At 47.8% G+C, this 16,362-nt stretch overlaps 1 protein-coding gene across 10 annotated transcripts in view; it reads right to left on the bottom strand.

Annotated features, from left to right (window-relative positions):
• The window catches only part of LOC102944791 (lipase member M), a 46,934-nt gene that overhangs the window by 15,761 nt on the left and 14,811 nt on the right, over positions 1 to 16,362 (bottom strand). For 9 of the 10 annotated variants that reach the window (XM_027833743.3, XM_027833741.3, XM_027833738.3 and 6 more), the window contains exons 2-6: positions 16,181 to 16,322; positions 8,569 to 8,683; positions 5,899 to 6,097; positions 5,027 to 5,136; positions 1,407 to 1,543 (exon numbers count right to left, since the gene is read on the bottom strand). In XM_027833743.3, coding sequence (XP_027689544.1) covers positions 1,407 to 1,543; positions 5,027 to 5,136; positions 5,899 to 6,097; positions 8,569 to 8,683; positions 16,181 to 16,322 — 703 coding nt within the window. The remainder of the gene's footprint in view (positions 1 to 1,406; positions 1,544 to 5,026; positions 5,137 to 5,898; positions 6,098 to 8,568; positions 8,684 to 16,180; positions 16,323 to 16,362) is intronic. The other variant, XM_037904749.2, reaches the window with a different exon arrangement.

Below are 16,362 nucleotides of genomic sequence, written 5' to 3'. Positions count from 1 at the left end.
TATTAAGATCATTTGGGACAAAAAATTAATTTTAAACTCAAAATTCAAGGATTTACTTTTAAATTCTCAGAAAATTCATACTGTACTCAAAAAACAAGAGCTGTCATTTTGAGGAGGATATTCTGCAGTCTTCATCTGTAGCAAAGTGGTTGAATGCTGGCTTTAAATTTAAATCTCAACTCAGTCTTAACTACAGAACCTCAACCAGCACGTCCATGATAGTCCATAGTTCAAGCCCACACCAGTGTTGTGGTAGTGATTCCTTTGAAATCACTTCCAATCTGATAATTCTCAGGTTTGCTTTGCATATAAAATACTAGTATACATTGAGTTAGTATGTATGTACATGCTGGCCAAAGGGGGCAGTTCTCATGTGGTCCCAGGAGCCGTTCCTGTGTAACTTTTACCTGCCTCCATAAACAGTGAAATAGAATTCTAAGAAATTGTCATGGCTGTAGGACTAGCTACACCTCTGTCCCATGTCTGGTCTCTCTGGGTGCACCCTTCAGGTTTCAGGTCTCATGACTTTTTTCTGTCTTGGGACATAATTTTACAATTCTCCCACTCTTAGACTTGGCTCTGGGCTACAGTCCTCTGCATATCAACCATGGGTATCCAGTGGTTCTGACTGGATTTGGGCACCTGCAATTCTTCCCTTCAGGAGTCTGTGATTGGTGATGTACAGTGACCAGCCTTATTAGACAGAAGGATTTATTTATTTTGCAGTAAGAATAAGGCTTTTAGAGAAAAATGATTTTAAAACTGTCTCTAAGCATATCTATCTTACGTATAGGCTTGCCATCCTGCAATGGTAAGTAGGCAGGCCAGTGTCCCAGGATCCTGTGTTCCAGGGTCCCAGTAGGGTCCTTGTTCCCCTACAGCTTCTTTCTTGAGAAAAGGTCACTTTTTAAATATGCTATAGTTCTTTTGTTCTTCTAGGCTCAGAAGGCAATCGAAGTAAAACCCTTAGAGCCAATAGGACTGCCACTGTCTCCGAACAACTCTTGAGTGTTTGTTGAGGGGTGAATTGTCTTGAGCCATTCTTTTCTTTCCTTCCTGTTTTTCCACACAGACTCTTGTTGAGTTAAAGAAATATAGTCATTCAGAAAACACCCCAATAACCAGGCCAACATGCAGTATTCATAAATCATTGTAGAGCAGCTCCAAGTCCATCATAGAAATATCTGAATAATCAAATATTCAGGGCCAGATTTTCAGCTTTGCTGAGTTTACTTCCCAGTCCCACCTAACTCTTTTAGCCCCTGACATGCCCTCCCCAGTAGAAAGGGAGTAGGGGGTACACAGCAGCTCTGCACCACCCAAGGATTCCCCTCTGTTTTTAGGCAGAGCAGATCAGGTGGAGTTGAAGCCAACAATCTGGCCCTATAGGTGGAGGAATGACATACCTTGAGCAGTGTTTCAGGAAGACTCACAATCTTTACCAGAGGGCTTTTGGCAAATGTAATTGTGGCTACCGGCCCCAAGGCAAAGAACATTTTTATTCTTTGAGCCAAGTCTGGCCTAATGGAAAATGCTATGAAACCTAAGAAAATACAAATTATTTTGTATTATTGCAAAGCAATCATCCATAATTAAAATAAATAGTTACCATGCAGCAAACTGAAGGTTAAAATGTATAAGTAGCCTTTTATCTATTCAAATGCTATATAATTGTTCTCCATGCCCACTGAAGTAGGACAAAAAGTAATGAATCTGAAGCAAGGGAGATTTAGGTTCGAGATTAGGAAAAAATTCCTAACAATAAGGGTTGTTGAACTCTGGAATAGGCTTCCAAAGGAGCTTGAGAAATCCCCATCATTGGAGGTTCATAAGAACTGGTTTAACAAATAACTGTCAGGGATGATCTAGGTTTACTTGGTCCTGCCTCAAGTACAGGGGGCTGTACTTGATGACTTGTCGAGGTCCCTTACAGCCCTATGATTCTATATTATCACAGCAAAATGTTCATCCTAAATCTCCATTTAGTCTTCACTGGGAAAAATTAAGTTTTGGGGTATTGTTCAGATGGATTCAGGTGGCCAAGAGTCAGATTATAGTTTCAACTCGTTTTGGTGTAGAACCAAATTTTCTATTAACCAGATTTCTTGATGATTCCAGAATCTTTCCTATCCAGTTTCCAAAATTCCCATAAAATATTTTCTGAGTTTTATGATGCCTAGTTTCTAAAGCACTATTTATAGGGTTGTAAATTAATTGTTCACATTCAAAACTATGTTTAAAAGACTATTAAAACTGTGATTTAAATTCACAAGGGCAGGCAAATGTTCAGAGAAAAAAGAAATACACTGTACTGTGAGTAATTGCACAGTGTTTTAAGAAGCAATTAAAATGGCCTTAACAATGCCTATGTATAGAAGATATATGGTACTATTTGTATTCTAAGGCTGGGATTTTCAAAGGTGCCTAGCGGAGATGGGTGCTTAACTTCTATTTATGCCTTTGAAAATCCCAGCCTAAATGCATGTTTTATCACTTTTGTCTTAGAGCCTAATACTGTTCTGACTCGAGAAGGAAAAAGGGGAAAAGGATATTATGCAAGAAGTGGTAACAGGCTTCCTGCTCCCAACCACCATTTTTTGTCTTTTCCCCACTTTTTTCAAATGGCAATGGTGCAACACGGCATACCAGCCTATATCCCCCATCCCACTGTCACCAACAGATCCTATGGGTAAACCAGGAACCCTCAAGTGACTGCAAATGAATCAAATCCCTCATTGTATTCATTCACTAGGGACTGAGTTGACTTTCTGTACTCACGGTATACGTAGTAAACAATTTGTAAATACTGATTTAGTGGCTATAGTACCAGCAATTTGTTTTTAAACAGCAGAATAGCCAACACCAAGCACACAAAAATCCTGCATCAGGCCCCACTAAAATAATAAGATTGGCTTGAAATTAAATAATGTTTAGGTTCTTTTTATTTGCCTTCTGGTGTTTGAGCTGCAAGAGTTTATGTTTTTAATCTTCTCTCCAAAACATGAGCAGTGGGATACAGGAGTCTGGTCTTATTGGGATCCACTGCTAAAGGATCCCCCCCCCCCAGCCTAAGAGGGGGGTCCACAGGACCTGGAAAACCAAATAACTACGGGGGACAACTAATGAACAACAGGGACAGGAGTGCGGTCAAAGGGTCAAACGAAGGGAACTGGATGGGGACACCGAGCAGAGAACCCCGGACAGCGCCCACCGCTCCTCAAAGGCGTCAAGGGAGTCGGTGGACACCGCCCAGAGGAACTCTGCCCGGAGGCGTGAACGGACGGAGGATACAGGAGTCTGGTCCTATTGGGATCCAGGAAGTGGGCGGGCAAAGCTCGCCCACTGCTAAAGGTTCCCCCCCGCAGCCTAAGGGGGAGATCCACAGGACCTGGAAGCCAAATGATTACGGGGGACAACTAATGAAGAACGGGAACGGGAGTGCGATCAAAGGGTCAAAAGAAGGGAACCGGACGGGGACACCGAGCAGAGGACCCCGGACAGCGCCCACCGCTCCTCAAAGGCGTCAAGGGAGTCGGTGGACGCCGCCCAGAGGAACTCTGCCCGGAGGCGTGAACGGACGGAGGATACAGGAGTCTGGTCCTATTGGGATCCAGGAAGTGGGCGGGCTAAAGCTCGCCCACCGCTAAAGGATCTCCCCCGCAGCCTAAGGGGGAGATCCACAGGACCTGGAGGCCAACTAATCACGGGGGACAACTAATGAAGAACGGGAACGGGAGTGCGGTCAAAGGGTCAAAAGAAGGGAAACGGACGGGGACACCGAGCAGAGGACCCCGGACAGCGCCCACCGCTCCTCAAAGGCGTCAAGGGAGTCGGTGGACGCCACCCAGAGGAACTCTGCCCGGAGGCGTGAACGGACGGAGGATACAGGAGTCTGGTAGAAGGCAAATATATTGGCCACTGGATGAACAGTTTTCTGTTCCCTGAGTGACCAGAGCAGGTGCTGCCCTAGAGCAATCAGGAACCTGCCAGAACCAATTAAGACAGGCAAGCTAATCAAGACACCTGTAGCCAATTAAGAACTTTCTGGATTCAATTATGGCAGTTAGGCTAATCAGGACATCTGGTTTAAAAAGGACCTCCCAACAGTTAGTAGGGGGCGTGCCAGGAGCAGAAAGTGAGAAGGCGTGCTGCTGGAGGAGTGAAGAGTTCAAGTGTGATTAGGCTTCAGAAGGAAGATCCTCCAGTGAGGATAAAGAAGGTGCTGGGGGGAAGGCAATGGGGAAGTAGCCCAGGAAGTTGTAGCTGTCACGCAGCTGATACAGGGAACATTGCGGACAGCTGCTATCCACAGGGCCCTGGGCTGGAACCCAGAGTAGAGGGTGGGCTTGGGTTCCCTCGCATCCCCCCAACTCCTGATCGGACACAGGAGGAGTTGAACCTGGTCTGTGAGAAACACCAGAAGGGAAGGTCTAAATTGGAAAGGGATCTGCCCTGACCCACTAGGTGGGACACAGAAACTGCGGGGATTGTTCTCCGTTTCCCCCACGCTGGCCAGTGATGAGGTTAGCTGAGTGGATGGCAGGTTTGAGCCACTAGCAAGAATGGCCAAACTGAGGGCTGCCGTGAATCACTGAGGCAAGCAAATCCGCCAATAAGCGCAGGACCCACCGAGGCAGAGGAGGAACTTTGTCACACAGCATTGACTGCAGGAGATGGCAACAAATATTGTGAGGCTTGTGATAAAATTGCAGGAGCTGGCAAAACTATAATAACCAAAGACACCAGGCAAGCTTTCACAGTGACCACCTTCTAAATAATAGGTTTGATATCAACAAACCTTACCAAGAAAGTCTAAAAGGATGTCAGGAACCAATTTGTTTGCTTAGTTCAGACAAACAAAAATTGTTCTGAGAAAAGTTATCCAAACGTTGACAATTTCAGTTTAGAAAGTATTTCTACCTTTAACTTTTAAGCTAGGGAGAAAGGGAGTTAATAACCGAAGTCCACATCCTGCTGGGATGTAAATAGGATGCTATGGTATACCAGCTTGCATTCCTTCACCTACCTAAAGTTGTGCCCTCTGAATGGGCAACATAGTACAGCTGCTTTTGTTCCGTTTTATTCATGGCAAAGTAGAGAACTGCTGGAATGTCATATTTACCCATCTCATCAAAACTACAGAGAGGAAACACAAAAGGCTTACATGCATTAATTACAACAGTCTCAACTACATTAGAATGCACATTAGTAAATCTCAAGTTTGTTAGCTAAATAAAACAGAAACTGTTCAATGACTAAGTCAAACCATTTAGAGGTTTGGGTTCTTTGCCTCACTTCAGAAAGTAAGGCAGCTCTGTCTCCAGAGATCAAGGCAGAAGCATGTCAGCTCAGGAGACCTGAGATTAGTGCAATGTGCCAGAGCACCAAGCCATGGGCCTTTCCCCATGCCCATGAGGAGCTACAGACAGGAGAACCCTTCAGTCTCATACCAGTTTTGATACTTTGACTCTGAATAGGTGGTTTTTTCTCTCATTTGCTGCATTGCCATTGGTTGTCCATGCCACTTTATCCTGACTCTCTCCTATCACTGCAGCCCTTCAGCTGCTCAATCTCACTATCACTGTCCAGTGTGCTTCTTATCTTCCTTTTGTTCCTCCTCCCCTAACTCACTTCAGTATCCACCTCCCTTTAACCACACCCTTCCCTTACACCTTCAGTCCCTCCCCATCATTCCTCTCCCACACTTCAGCCCCAATGAGTGCCCTGTGTCTTTTTACCATATTGCTTGTCATTGTAGGCCACCTCCCACCCCTTGGGTCACCACCAATCTGGGCTAGGTATCAGCTAATAATGTGAAAGGGAAAGAGTCCCCATCCCATTATCTATCCCCCAGCCCAGCCAGTTCCATTTTTGGTAGTTCTAAATAATTCACTTTACCTGAATTCCCAGAACTTTTGTTGGTCAGGTTTAAGTGTCCTGTGTTTTGTAGACCAAGTGTTCCCTCTGCTGTTTCCCATCCAAACATCAAAGCCAGCATCTGCTAGCACGAAGCCCAGGCTGTTGTTGTCCAGGTTTGAAATCCAGTGAGTAGCATCTCCTAGGACTGGATGTTGCAAAAACACTACTGGCTTTTGCCCTGAAAAGGAAGAACATTTTATTAGGTATGGCAGTAGCTCCACAGTAGTGAAGGTTGTGTTACAGAGTTTGCTTTAACAGGACCTTATTTTGTAAAAGTCTCATTGAAATGGCAAAAACCAAAACATAGAATAGAAGTGGGGCATGACTGGGTTTTTCATGCTGATTTGATGAAAAGTGGATCGATAGAGAAAGAATAATAAGGTCAAAGGTCACCTCTTTTGGCAATTTCCCACTGGACTGTGTCACTTTTTGCACCCCTTTTGCAAGAAATCTAAAGCTCTGGGATCTGTTCGTTGCCCACATTGTGACTCCTCATGTGCAGATTCCAAGAATAGGACTTATACATCGGTACTTTCTGTCTGTGGAGTATTTTAGAGCTTTGGCATCTGAATGGCAAATTTGTGTGACTGACAGAGGGGCAACAATGTGTTAGTCTCTAAGGTGCCACAAGTACTCCTTTTCTTTTTGCAGATACAGACTAACACGGCTGCTACTCTAAAACAAATGTGAGAGCCTCTCCCCAAATATGCCTGTAATCTAGGTGAAAGGTCCTTGAGTGGGGCAAGAGGAGACCCGGGGTTCAAATCTCATCTATTTTAACTGCAGGTGAAATTCCTGTGTGTCACAGAGTGGCTGGCTCCTATAAATGAGCTATGTTGGAACTTCTGGTTATAGAGAAATTGCATGTTGTTTGTGTAATAAACCAGCTACCACAAGGTGTGCTATTGAGGCAAGAGAGCCTGTCATGGAGTTCTTCGGGTATCTGAAAGGACGAACTGAGGCAGGCTCACCTGGATTACTGAAGGGCACTCCAGGTGGGGCTCCCTTATCACACCATGCCACGAACCCCAAATTAGAAGACAGTTAGGAAGGAGTCTGGAGATCTAGAACCCAGATCTCTAATTAATGTGACAAACCCAACTGCATCACACTGCCACTCAGAGTGATTAAACCAGTTTGGATTATCTTTTTTCCAACCTGTGTAAACTACAGACCTTTTCCCAAAGCCAGGGATAGAACACAGGAGGCTACTGCTGACTAGTAAATAGTTATGTAAATCACTGGGAAAGTGTGTGTCAAGTCCTCCTTCACTGGCTAGTCTCCAAAAGGTGGGGGCAGTCACTGCTGGAGCTCAACAGTAAAGGTCTAAAATAGGGATTGGAAGGCCTAGCCCTTCACACCCTGCTGCTGATCTATGTGGGAGGATGGCATTGTTGCATGTGAATCACATAGTGAAAAGATCTCTTTAAAACAGATCTTTGTACTTGAAAATGTGAGTAATCTGTAAATTAAAGTGTGACTCACCAACTGAAATGTGTATGTTGTCACACACTTTGGTTGTGTAACCCATTGCTCAGTGTGTCCTCTGTGATTCTCTGGACCCAATCCATAGACCAGTGATCACCAACCGGTCGATTGTGATTAACTAGTCGATCCTAGAGGAACTTCCAGACAATCGCAATCTCCGGCGGCACAGAGGGGCTGCCGCTAAGACAGGCTCCCATGCTGCTCCCAGGAGCGGTCAGCGTGGCCCCAAGGGAAGGGGTCTCCCTCTGTGCGCTGCTCCTGCCTGCAAACATCACCCCCATAGCTCCCATTGGCCAGGAATGGGGAGCTGTGGCCAATGGGAGCTGGGGGGGCAGTGCTTGCAGAGAGGGGCGGCACACAGAGCCACATGCTGCCCACCCTCGCTTCCCCCCTCCCCAGGGCCACAGGGGTATGTTGGTCCCTTCTGGGAGCGGTGTGGGGCTCGCGAGGCAGGGAGTCTGCCTTAGCAGCAGCCACGCTGCACAACTGGGAGCCACCAGAGGTAAATACTGCCCGGTGGGAGGCCGCATCCCAACCCCCAGCACTGTACCCCCTCCTGCACCCCAACACTCTGCCCCAGCCCGGAGCCCCCTCCTGCACCCAAACTCCCTCCCAGAGCTTGCACCCCTCACCCCCTGCCCCAGGCTCAGTCCAAAAGCCCCCTCCCACACTGCAAACCCCTCGGCCCCAGCCCAGAACCCACACTCCCTCCCCCTACCTCAGCCTGATGAAAGTGAGTGAGGGTGGGAGAGAGCAAGTGACGGGGAAGGGGGGAGATGGAGTGCATGGGGCGGGCTTTGGGGAAGGGGTGGGATAATCCTGGGTTGCCCTTAAATTCAAAAAGTGACCTTGGGCGTAAAAAGGTTGGAGACTGCTGCCATAGAGAATGCAATTCTGTGTTAGCTCTCAGCCTTGCTCTTTAGTACAAGCTAAAGACTCATGCTTTTAGCAGTGGAGGTTATCAGTTCTACCCCAAGTTTTGGTCAAGATGGTGTCTATATCCCTTATTAGCATCTTTGAAGGTTGAAAACTATGTTTCATGGTGGCAAAGAAATGGGCAGAAATTGTATTGCAGCTGCATATACTCGAGTGCAATTTAGGGGACTGTTTTTAGAAACTTGGGCCACCAAGCCTTCCTTACTTCATACAAATAACTCATACCTGTGTTCCCACTGTTCTTCCCACCAGGAATTCTGTTAACGCTAAGGATATATCCATCTTCTGTTGTAACTTCATATTCCTCACTGGGGTATCCATGGTACCTGATGATTTCAGTCTGCAGGGAGCCAAATAAAGGTTTGTTTATACATATATCCATTTTTCACATTGTGGGCGCACTGTGGTCTCTTGAAGGAAACATTGGTCCCAATCCACATGTCCACTTGAGCTGTTGCTCAACACAGGAGGCACAGGGAGAAGGTGCCACCTTTGTGCTCTTCCAGTTCCCAGGGCTGCTGAGGACTGGTTCATTTACCAAGAGTTCTAATTATGCGAGCTGGTAATGGCCCGAAAGCGATCACTGAAGCACAGCAAAGCTCTGAGCCCTCCCTTTAACTCCGGGGGAAACAGATGGCCAGGAAGGGCTGTTGATGCAATATGCTGTAACATCACCATAGAAGGGCACCTGTGATTCACCTGGGTAGTGCAGCCTCTACACCAGTGGTCACTAACTGGTCGATCGCAATTGACTGGTCAATCCTAGAGGATCTCCCAGTCGATTGCGATCTCCGGCGGCACAGCGGGGCTGCCGCTAAGACAGGCTCCTTGTCTGCCCCGGCCCCACACTGCTCCTGGAAGCGGTCAGCGCAGCCCTGAAGCCCCAGGGATGGGGTGCAGGCTGGAGTCTCCCTCCGTGCACTGCTCCTGCCTGCAAGCACCGCCCCCGCAGCTCCCATTGGCTGATAATGGGGAGCTGTGGCCAATGGGAGCTGCGGGGGCGGTGCTTGCAGAGAGGGGCAGCATATGGAGCCTGCACCGTCCCTCCGGGGCCACAGGGCTGTGTTGGCCCCTTCTGGGAGCGGCGTGGGGTTGGGGTAGGCAGGGAGCCTGTCTTAGAGGCAGCCACGCTGCACCACCGACTGGGAGTCGCCGGAGGTAAGTGCTGCCTAGTGGGAGGCCGCATCCCAACCCCCAGCCCTGAGCCCCCTCCTGGAGCACCCTGAACCTCCTCCTGCACCCCAAGCCCCAGCCCTGACTCCCCTCCTAGAGCCAGCACCCTACCCCCTCCTGTACCCCAACACTCTGCCTCAGCCCTGACCCCCCCCTTCCAGAGCCAGGACCCTGTACCCCTCCTGCACCCCAACACTCTGCCCCAGCCAGGAGCACCCAAACTCCTCCCCAGAGCTGCACCGCTCACCCACTCCTCCACCCCAACCCCCTGCCCCAGGCTCAGCCCAGAGCCCCCTCCCACACGGCAAACCCCTCAGCCCCAGCCCAGAGCCCACACCCCCTCCTGAACCCGAACCCCAACCCCCTATCCGAGCCCAGTGAAAGTGAGTGAGGGTGGGGGAGAGCAGTGATGGAGGGGGGGGGATGGAGTGGGTGGGGCAGGTCTTTGGGGAAGGAGGGACCTCAGGGAAGGGGCGGGGTAGATCCTGGGTTGCCCTTAAATTCAGAAAGTGATCTTGGGTGTAAAAAAATTGGAGAGTACTACTTTACACTATGTAATAGTCAGATTTCAATGCTGCATCCCTAAAAATGATAAAGAATTACAAGCCATTCTAAATTTCTGGGATTAGATCATCAGTTAAATTCAAACATCAAAATCAAGAAACTATTGATTATATATATCTACTGTATTTTAGATTTTTCAGGAGTAGTCATCACCATAGTGCTGGTATCTAAGTACGGAGTGGATTAGGGAGTTGGCTAAAGCCCTGGTCTACACTAGGACTTTAGGTCGAATTTAGCAGCGTTAAATCGATGTAAACCTGCACCCGTCCACACGATGAAGCCCTTTATTTCGACTTAAAGGGCTCTTAAAATCGATTTCCTTACTCCACCCCTGACAAGGGGATTAGCGCTGAAATTGGCCTTGCCGGGTCGAATTTGGGGTACTGTGGACACAATTCAACGGTATTGGCTTCCGGGAGCTATCCCAGAGTGCTCCATTGTGAACTCTCTGGACAGCACTCTCAACTCAGATGCACCGGCCAGGTAGACAGGAAAAGGCCTGCAAACTTTTGAATCTCATTTCCTGTTTGGCGAGCATGGCAAGCTGCAGGTGAGTGCAGAGCTCATCAGCAGAGGTGACCATGCAGAGCTCATCAGCAGAGGTGACCATGATGGAGTCCCAGAATCGCAAAAGAGCTCCAGCATGGACTGAATGGGAGGTACGGGATCTGATCGCTGTATGGGGAGACGAATCCATGCTATCAGAACTCCGTTCCAGTTTTCAAAATGCCAAAACATTTGTAAAAATCTCCCAGGGCCTGAAGGACAGAGGCCATAACAGGGACCCGAAGCAGTGCCACGTGAAACTTAAGGAGCTGAGGCAAGCCTACCAGAGAAGCAAATGGCCACTCCGGGTCAGAACCCCAAACATGCCACTTCATGCATGCCATTTTAGGGGGTTCAGCCACCACTACCCCAACCCTGTGATTTGACTCCGTCAATGGAGTGGGAGGCAACATGGAAGCAGGATTTGGGGATGAGGAAGATAGCTCACAGCAAGCAAACGGAGAAACCGGTTTTCCCGACAGCCAAGAACTGTTTCTCACCCTGGACCTGGAGCCAGTACCCCGCAAACCTACCCAAGGCTGCCTCCTGGACCCGCCAGGCGGAGAAGGGACCTCTGGTGAGTGTACCTTTTTAAATAGTATACATGGTTTAAAAGCAAGCATGTTTAATGATTAATTTGCCCTGGCATTTGCGGCCAGTAGAGCTACTGGAAGAGTCTGTTAACTTGTCTGGGGATGGAGCGGAAATCCTCCAGGGACATCTCCATAAAGCTCTCCAGGATGTACTCCCAAAGCCTTTGCAAAAGGTTTCTGGGGAGGGCAGCCTTATTCCGTCCACCATGGTAGGACACTTTGCCACGCCAGGCCAGTAGCACGTACTCGGGAATCACTGCAGAACAAAGCATTGCAGCGTATGTTTGCTGGCATTCAAACAACATCCGTTCTTTATCTCTCTGTGTTTTCCTCAGGAGAATGATATAATTCACAGTCACCTGGTTGAAATAGGGTGCTTTTCTTAAGGGGACATTCAGAGGTGCTCGTTCTGGCTGGGCTGTTTGCCTGTGGAACAGAAAAGTTCCCCGCTGTTAGCCACGCAGTGGGGGGAGGGGTTAGCCACGCAGTGGGGGGAGGCAAAATGCAACCTTGTAATGAAAGCACATGTGCTATGTATGTAATGTTAACAGCAAGGTTTACCGTGAAAGAGAGTGTACCCATTATTCTATAAAATGTCTTTTTAAATACCACTGTCTCTTTTTTTTCTCTCTACTAGCTGCATATGTTTCAAGGATCACAGTATCTTCTCCTTCCCAGAGGTTAACAAAGATTAGAAGGCGAAAAAAAACGCAGTCATGATGAAATGTTCTCTGACCTCATGCTGTCCTCCCACACTGACAGAGTACAGATGAATGTGTGGAGGCAGACAATGTCAGAGTACAGGAAAGCACAATATGAACGCGAGGAGAGGTTGCGGGCTGAAGAGAAGGCTGAAGCTGAAAGGTGGCGGCAGCGTGATGAGAGGAGGCAGGATTCAATGCTGAGGCTGCTGGAGGCCTCAGCACGTATGCTCCAGCGTACGGTTGAGCTGCAGGAAAGGCAGCTGGAGCACAGACTGCCCATGTGTAACCAACCACCCTCCTCCCCAGGTTCCATAGCTCCTCACCCAGACGCCCAAGAACGCGGTGGGGTGGCCTCTGGCCACCCAGCCACTCCACCCCAGAGGATTGCCCAAGCAACAGAAGGCTGGCATTCAATAAGTTTTAAATTTTTTAAGTTTTTAAGTTTTAAAGTGTAGTGTGGCCTTGTCCTTCCCTCCTCCCTCACTCCTCCCGGGCTACGTTGGCAGTTATCCCCCTATTTGTGTGATGAATTAATAAAGAATTCATGAATGTGAAGCAACAATGACTTTATTGCCTCTGCAAGTGGTGATCAAAAGGGGGAGGGGAGGGGAGGGTGGTTAGCTTACAGGGAAGTAGAGTGAACCAAGGGGTGGGGGTTTCATCAAGGAGAAACAAACAGAACTTTCACACCATAGCCTTGCCCGTCATCAAATTGGTTTTCAAAGCTTCTCTGATGCGCACCACGCCCTCCTGTGCTCTTCAAACCACCCTGGTGTCTGGCTGCGTGTAACCAGCGACAAGGTGATTTGCCTAAACCTCCCATCCCGCCATAAACATCTCCCCCTTACTCTCACAGATATTGTGGAGCACACAGCAAGCAGTAATAACAATGGGAATATTGGTTTCGCTGAGGTCTAAGCAAGTCAGTAAACTGCACCAGCGTGCTTTTAAATGTCCAAATGCACATTCTACTACCATTCTGCACTAGCTCAGCTTGTACTTGAACAGCTCCTGACTACTGTCCAGGCTGGCTGTGTATGGCTTCATGAGCCATGGCATTAAGGGGTAGGCTGGGTCCCCAAGGATAACTATAGACATTTCAACATCCCCAACGGTTATTTTCTGGTCTGGGAAGAAAGTCCCTTCCTGCAGCTTTTGAAACAGACCAGAGTTCCTGAAGATGCGAGCGTCATGTACCTTTCCTGGCCATCCCACGTTGATGTTGGTGAAATGTCCCTTGTGATCCACCAGTGCTTGCAGCACTATTGAAAAGTATCCCTTGCGGTTTATGTACTCGCTGGCTTGGTGCTCCGGTGCCAAGATAGGGATATGGGTTCCGTCTATGGCCCCACCAGTTAGGGAATCCCATTGCAGCAAAGCCATCCACTATGACCTGGACATTTCCCAGGATCACTACCCTTGATATCAGTAGATCTTTGATTGCGTTGGCTACTTGCATCACAGCAGCCCCCACAGTAGATTTTCCCACTCCAAATTGATTCCCGACTGACTGGTAGCTGTCTGGCGTTGTAAGCTTCCACAGGGCTATTGCCACTTGCTTCTCAACTGAGAGGGCTGCTCTCATCTTGGTATTATTGCGCCTCAGGGCAGGGGAAAGCAAGTCACAAAGTTCCATGAAAGTGCCCTTACGCATGCAAAAGTTTCGCAGTCAATGGGAATTGTCCCAGACCTGCAACACAATGCCGTCCCACCAGTCTGTGCTTGTTTCCCAGGCCCAGAATTGGCGTTCCACAGCATGAACCTGCCCCATTAGCACCATGATGCCCACATTGCCAGGGCCTGTGCTTTGAGAGAAGTCTGTGTCCATGTCCTCATCACTCATGTCACCGCACTGATGTTGCCTACTCGCCCGGTTTCACGTTGGCAGGTTCTGGTGCTGCATATACTGCTGGATAATGCGTGTGGTGTTTAATGTGCTCATAATTGCCAGAGTGATCTGAGCGTGCTCCATGCTTGCCATGATATGGCATCTGCACGGAAAAAAGGCGCAGAACGATTGTCTGCCGTTACTCTGACGGAGGGAGGGGCGACTGATGACATGGCTTACAGGGAATTAAAATCAACAAAGGGGGTGGCTTTTCATCAAGGAGAAACAAAAACAACTGTCACACAGAATGGCCCCCTCAAGGATTGAACTCAAAACCCTGGGTTTAGCAGGACAATGCTCAACCCACTGAGCTATCCCTTCCCCCAGTATTCCAGACAGGACTGAATCTCCATTAAACTTTTCAAGGTGCCCCTGACAGACCTCACCGAAACAATTGTCGGCCGTTGATTTCACGGAGGGAGGGAGAGGGGAGCAAATTAACACAAAACAAATCTGGTCTATTTTTTTCATGGCCACAGTTTCGATCCACTCCAGCTATCTTTTACATCTTAGGCTGGCAGCATTTCTGCTAATAGCTTGCTGAATGTTCAATAGATGCAGTCAAATCGTAGAAAAAGGTATCTGGTGAATATATCACTTGACCAATTTCATAAATAATCAAAATATATGAGCTGACTAGTATTGGACCATCTCTGGAGCTGACCAAATACCACAAAAAGGATTCAGATATCCAAAAGGTTGAAATTAATCAGAAAAGAACATATTAGTCTAATTCTATTCAACCAGCTGTATCGTTTAATCCTTAGGGTATGTCTACACTACGGAATTAGGTCGAATTTATAGAAGTTGTCTTTTTAGAAATCGGTTTTATATATTCGAGTGTGTGTGTCCCCACAGAAAATGCTCTAAGTGCATTAAGTGCATTAACTCGGCAGAGTGCTTCCACAGTACCGAGGCTAGAGTCGACTTCCGGAGCGTTGCACTGTGGGTGCCGCAAATGCCAGGGCAAATTAATCATTAAACATGCTTGCTTTTAAACCATGTATACTATTTTAAAAGGTACACTCACCAGAGGTCCCTTCTCCGCCTGGCGGGTCCAGGAGGCAGCCTTGGGTAGGTTTGCGGGGTACTGGCTCCAGGTCCAGGGTGAGAAACAGTTCTTGGCTGTCGGGAAAACCGGTTTCTCCGTTTGCTTGCTGTGAGCTATCTTCCTCATCCCCAAATCCTGCTTCCATGTTGCCTCCCACTCCATTGACGGAGTCAAATCACAGGGTTGGGGTAGTGGTGGCTGAACCCCCTAAAATGGCATGCATGAAGTGGCATGTTTGGGGTTCTGACCCGGAGTGGCCATTTGCTTCTCTGGTAGGCTTGCCTCAGCTCCTTAAGTTTCACGTGGCACTGCTTCGGGTCCCTGTTATGGCCTCTGTCCTTCAGGCCCTGGGAGATTTTTACAAATGTTTTGGCATTTTGAAAACTGGAACAGAGTTCTGATAGCATGGATTCGTCTCCCCATACAGCGATCAGATCCCGTACCTCCCATTCAGTCCATGCTGGAGCTCTTTTGCAATTCTGGGACTCCATCATGGTCACCTCTGCTGATGAGCTCTGCATGGTCACCTCTGCTGATGAGCTCTGCACTCACCTGCAGCTTGCCATGCTCGCCAAACAGGAAATGAGATTCAAAAGTTTGCAGGCCTTTTCCTGTCTACCTGGCCGGTGCATCTGAGTTGAGAGTGCTGTCCAGAGAGTTCACAATGAAGCACTCTGGGATAGCTCCCGGAGGCCAATACTGTCGAATTGTGTCCACACTATTCCCAAAGTCCCAAATTCGACCCAGCAAGGCCAATTTCAGCGCTAATCCCCTTGTCAGGGGTGGAGTAAAGAAATTGATTTTAAGAGCCCTTTAAGTCGAAAAAAAGGGGCTTTGTCGTGTGGAGGGGTGCAGGGTTAAATCGATTTAACGCTGCTAAATTCGACCTCAACTCCTAGTGTAGACCAGGCCTAAATAACTGACTATGGCTTACAGCAGTATATGTTTGATCATATACATGGAGAGACTCCCACTGATTTCAGTAGGAGCTGGATCAGACCTTAAGCACACTGCTCATAGACAATGCGAATCAGTGGCAGAGCTGTGTACAGAATTTAGGAGTCTTGACTCCCAGTGCCCTAAAGCAGCTACTTGCCTATCCTTTCAGCCAAAGGTGAGGTGGTAGCAGCACCAATCTAACATGCTGTCTTATTATGTGATTTTATGCAAGGTACATCTACTGTACACATGACCATAGCTTGTACTCATTGTGAATTGGACTCAAATAACATTAATTTGGCATGCAGACCATTATCAGTGATGTTGTATTAGTAATAATGCAATCCATACTTTAAAGAGAGAAAATTACATAACTTACAACATTCATAAAGCATTCTGGAAGCACCGTGATCTTCTTTAGCATTTCTTCTCCATGTTTAGTGTTCCATCTTATGAGTTCTTCTGAATATCTAATTCCTTGGAACAAATATGCCAACATAATAAACAGCTGCATCTTGGGCCTGTGTGAAACAATTCATTTATCTGTTAATGGGAATGCTG

The sequence above is a fragment of the Chelonia mydas genome, chromosome 7 (assembly GCF_015237465.2).
Source record: "Chelonia mydas isolate rCheMyd1 chromosome 7, rCheMyd1.pri.v2, whole genome shotgun sequence".
NCBI classification, from domain to species: Eukaryota; Metazoa; Chordata; order Testudines; family Cheloniidae; genus Chelonia; species Chelonia mydas.
The sequence above is the reverse complement of the archived record's forward strand: the minus strand, read 5'-3'. Positions and strand labels throughout refer to the sequence as shown.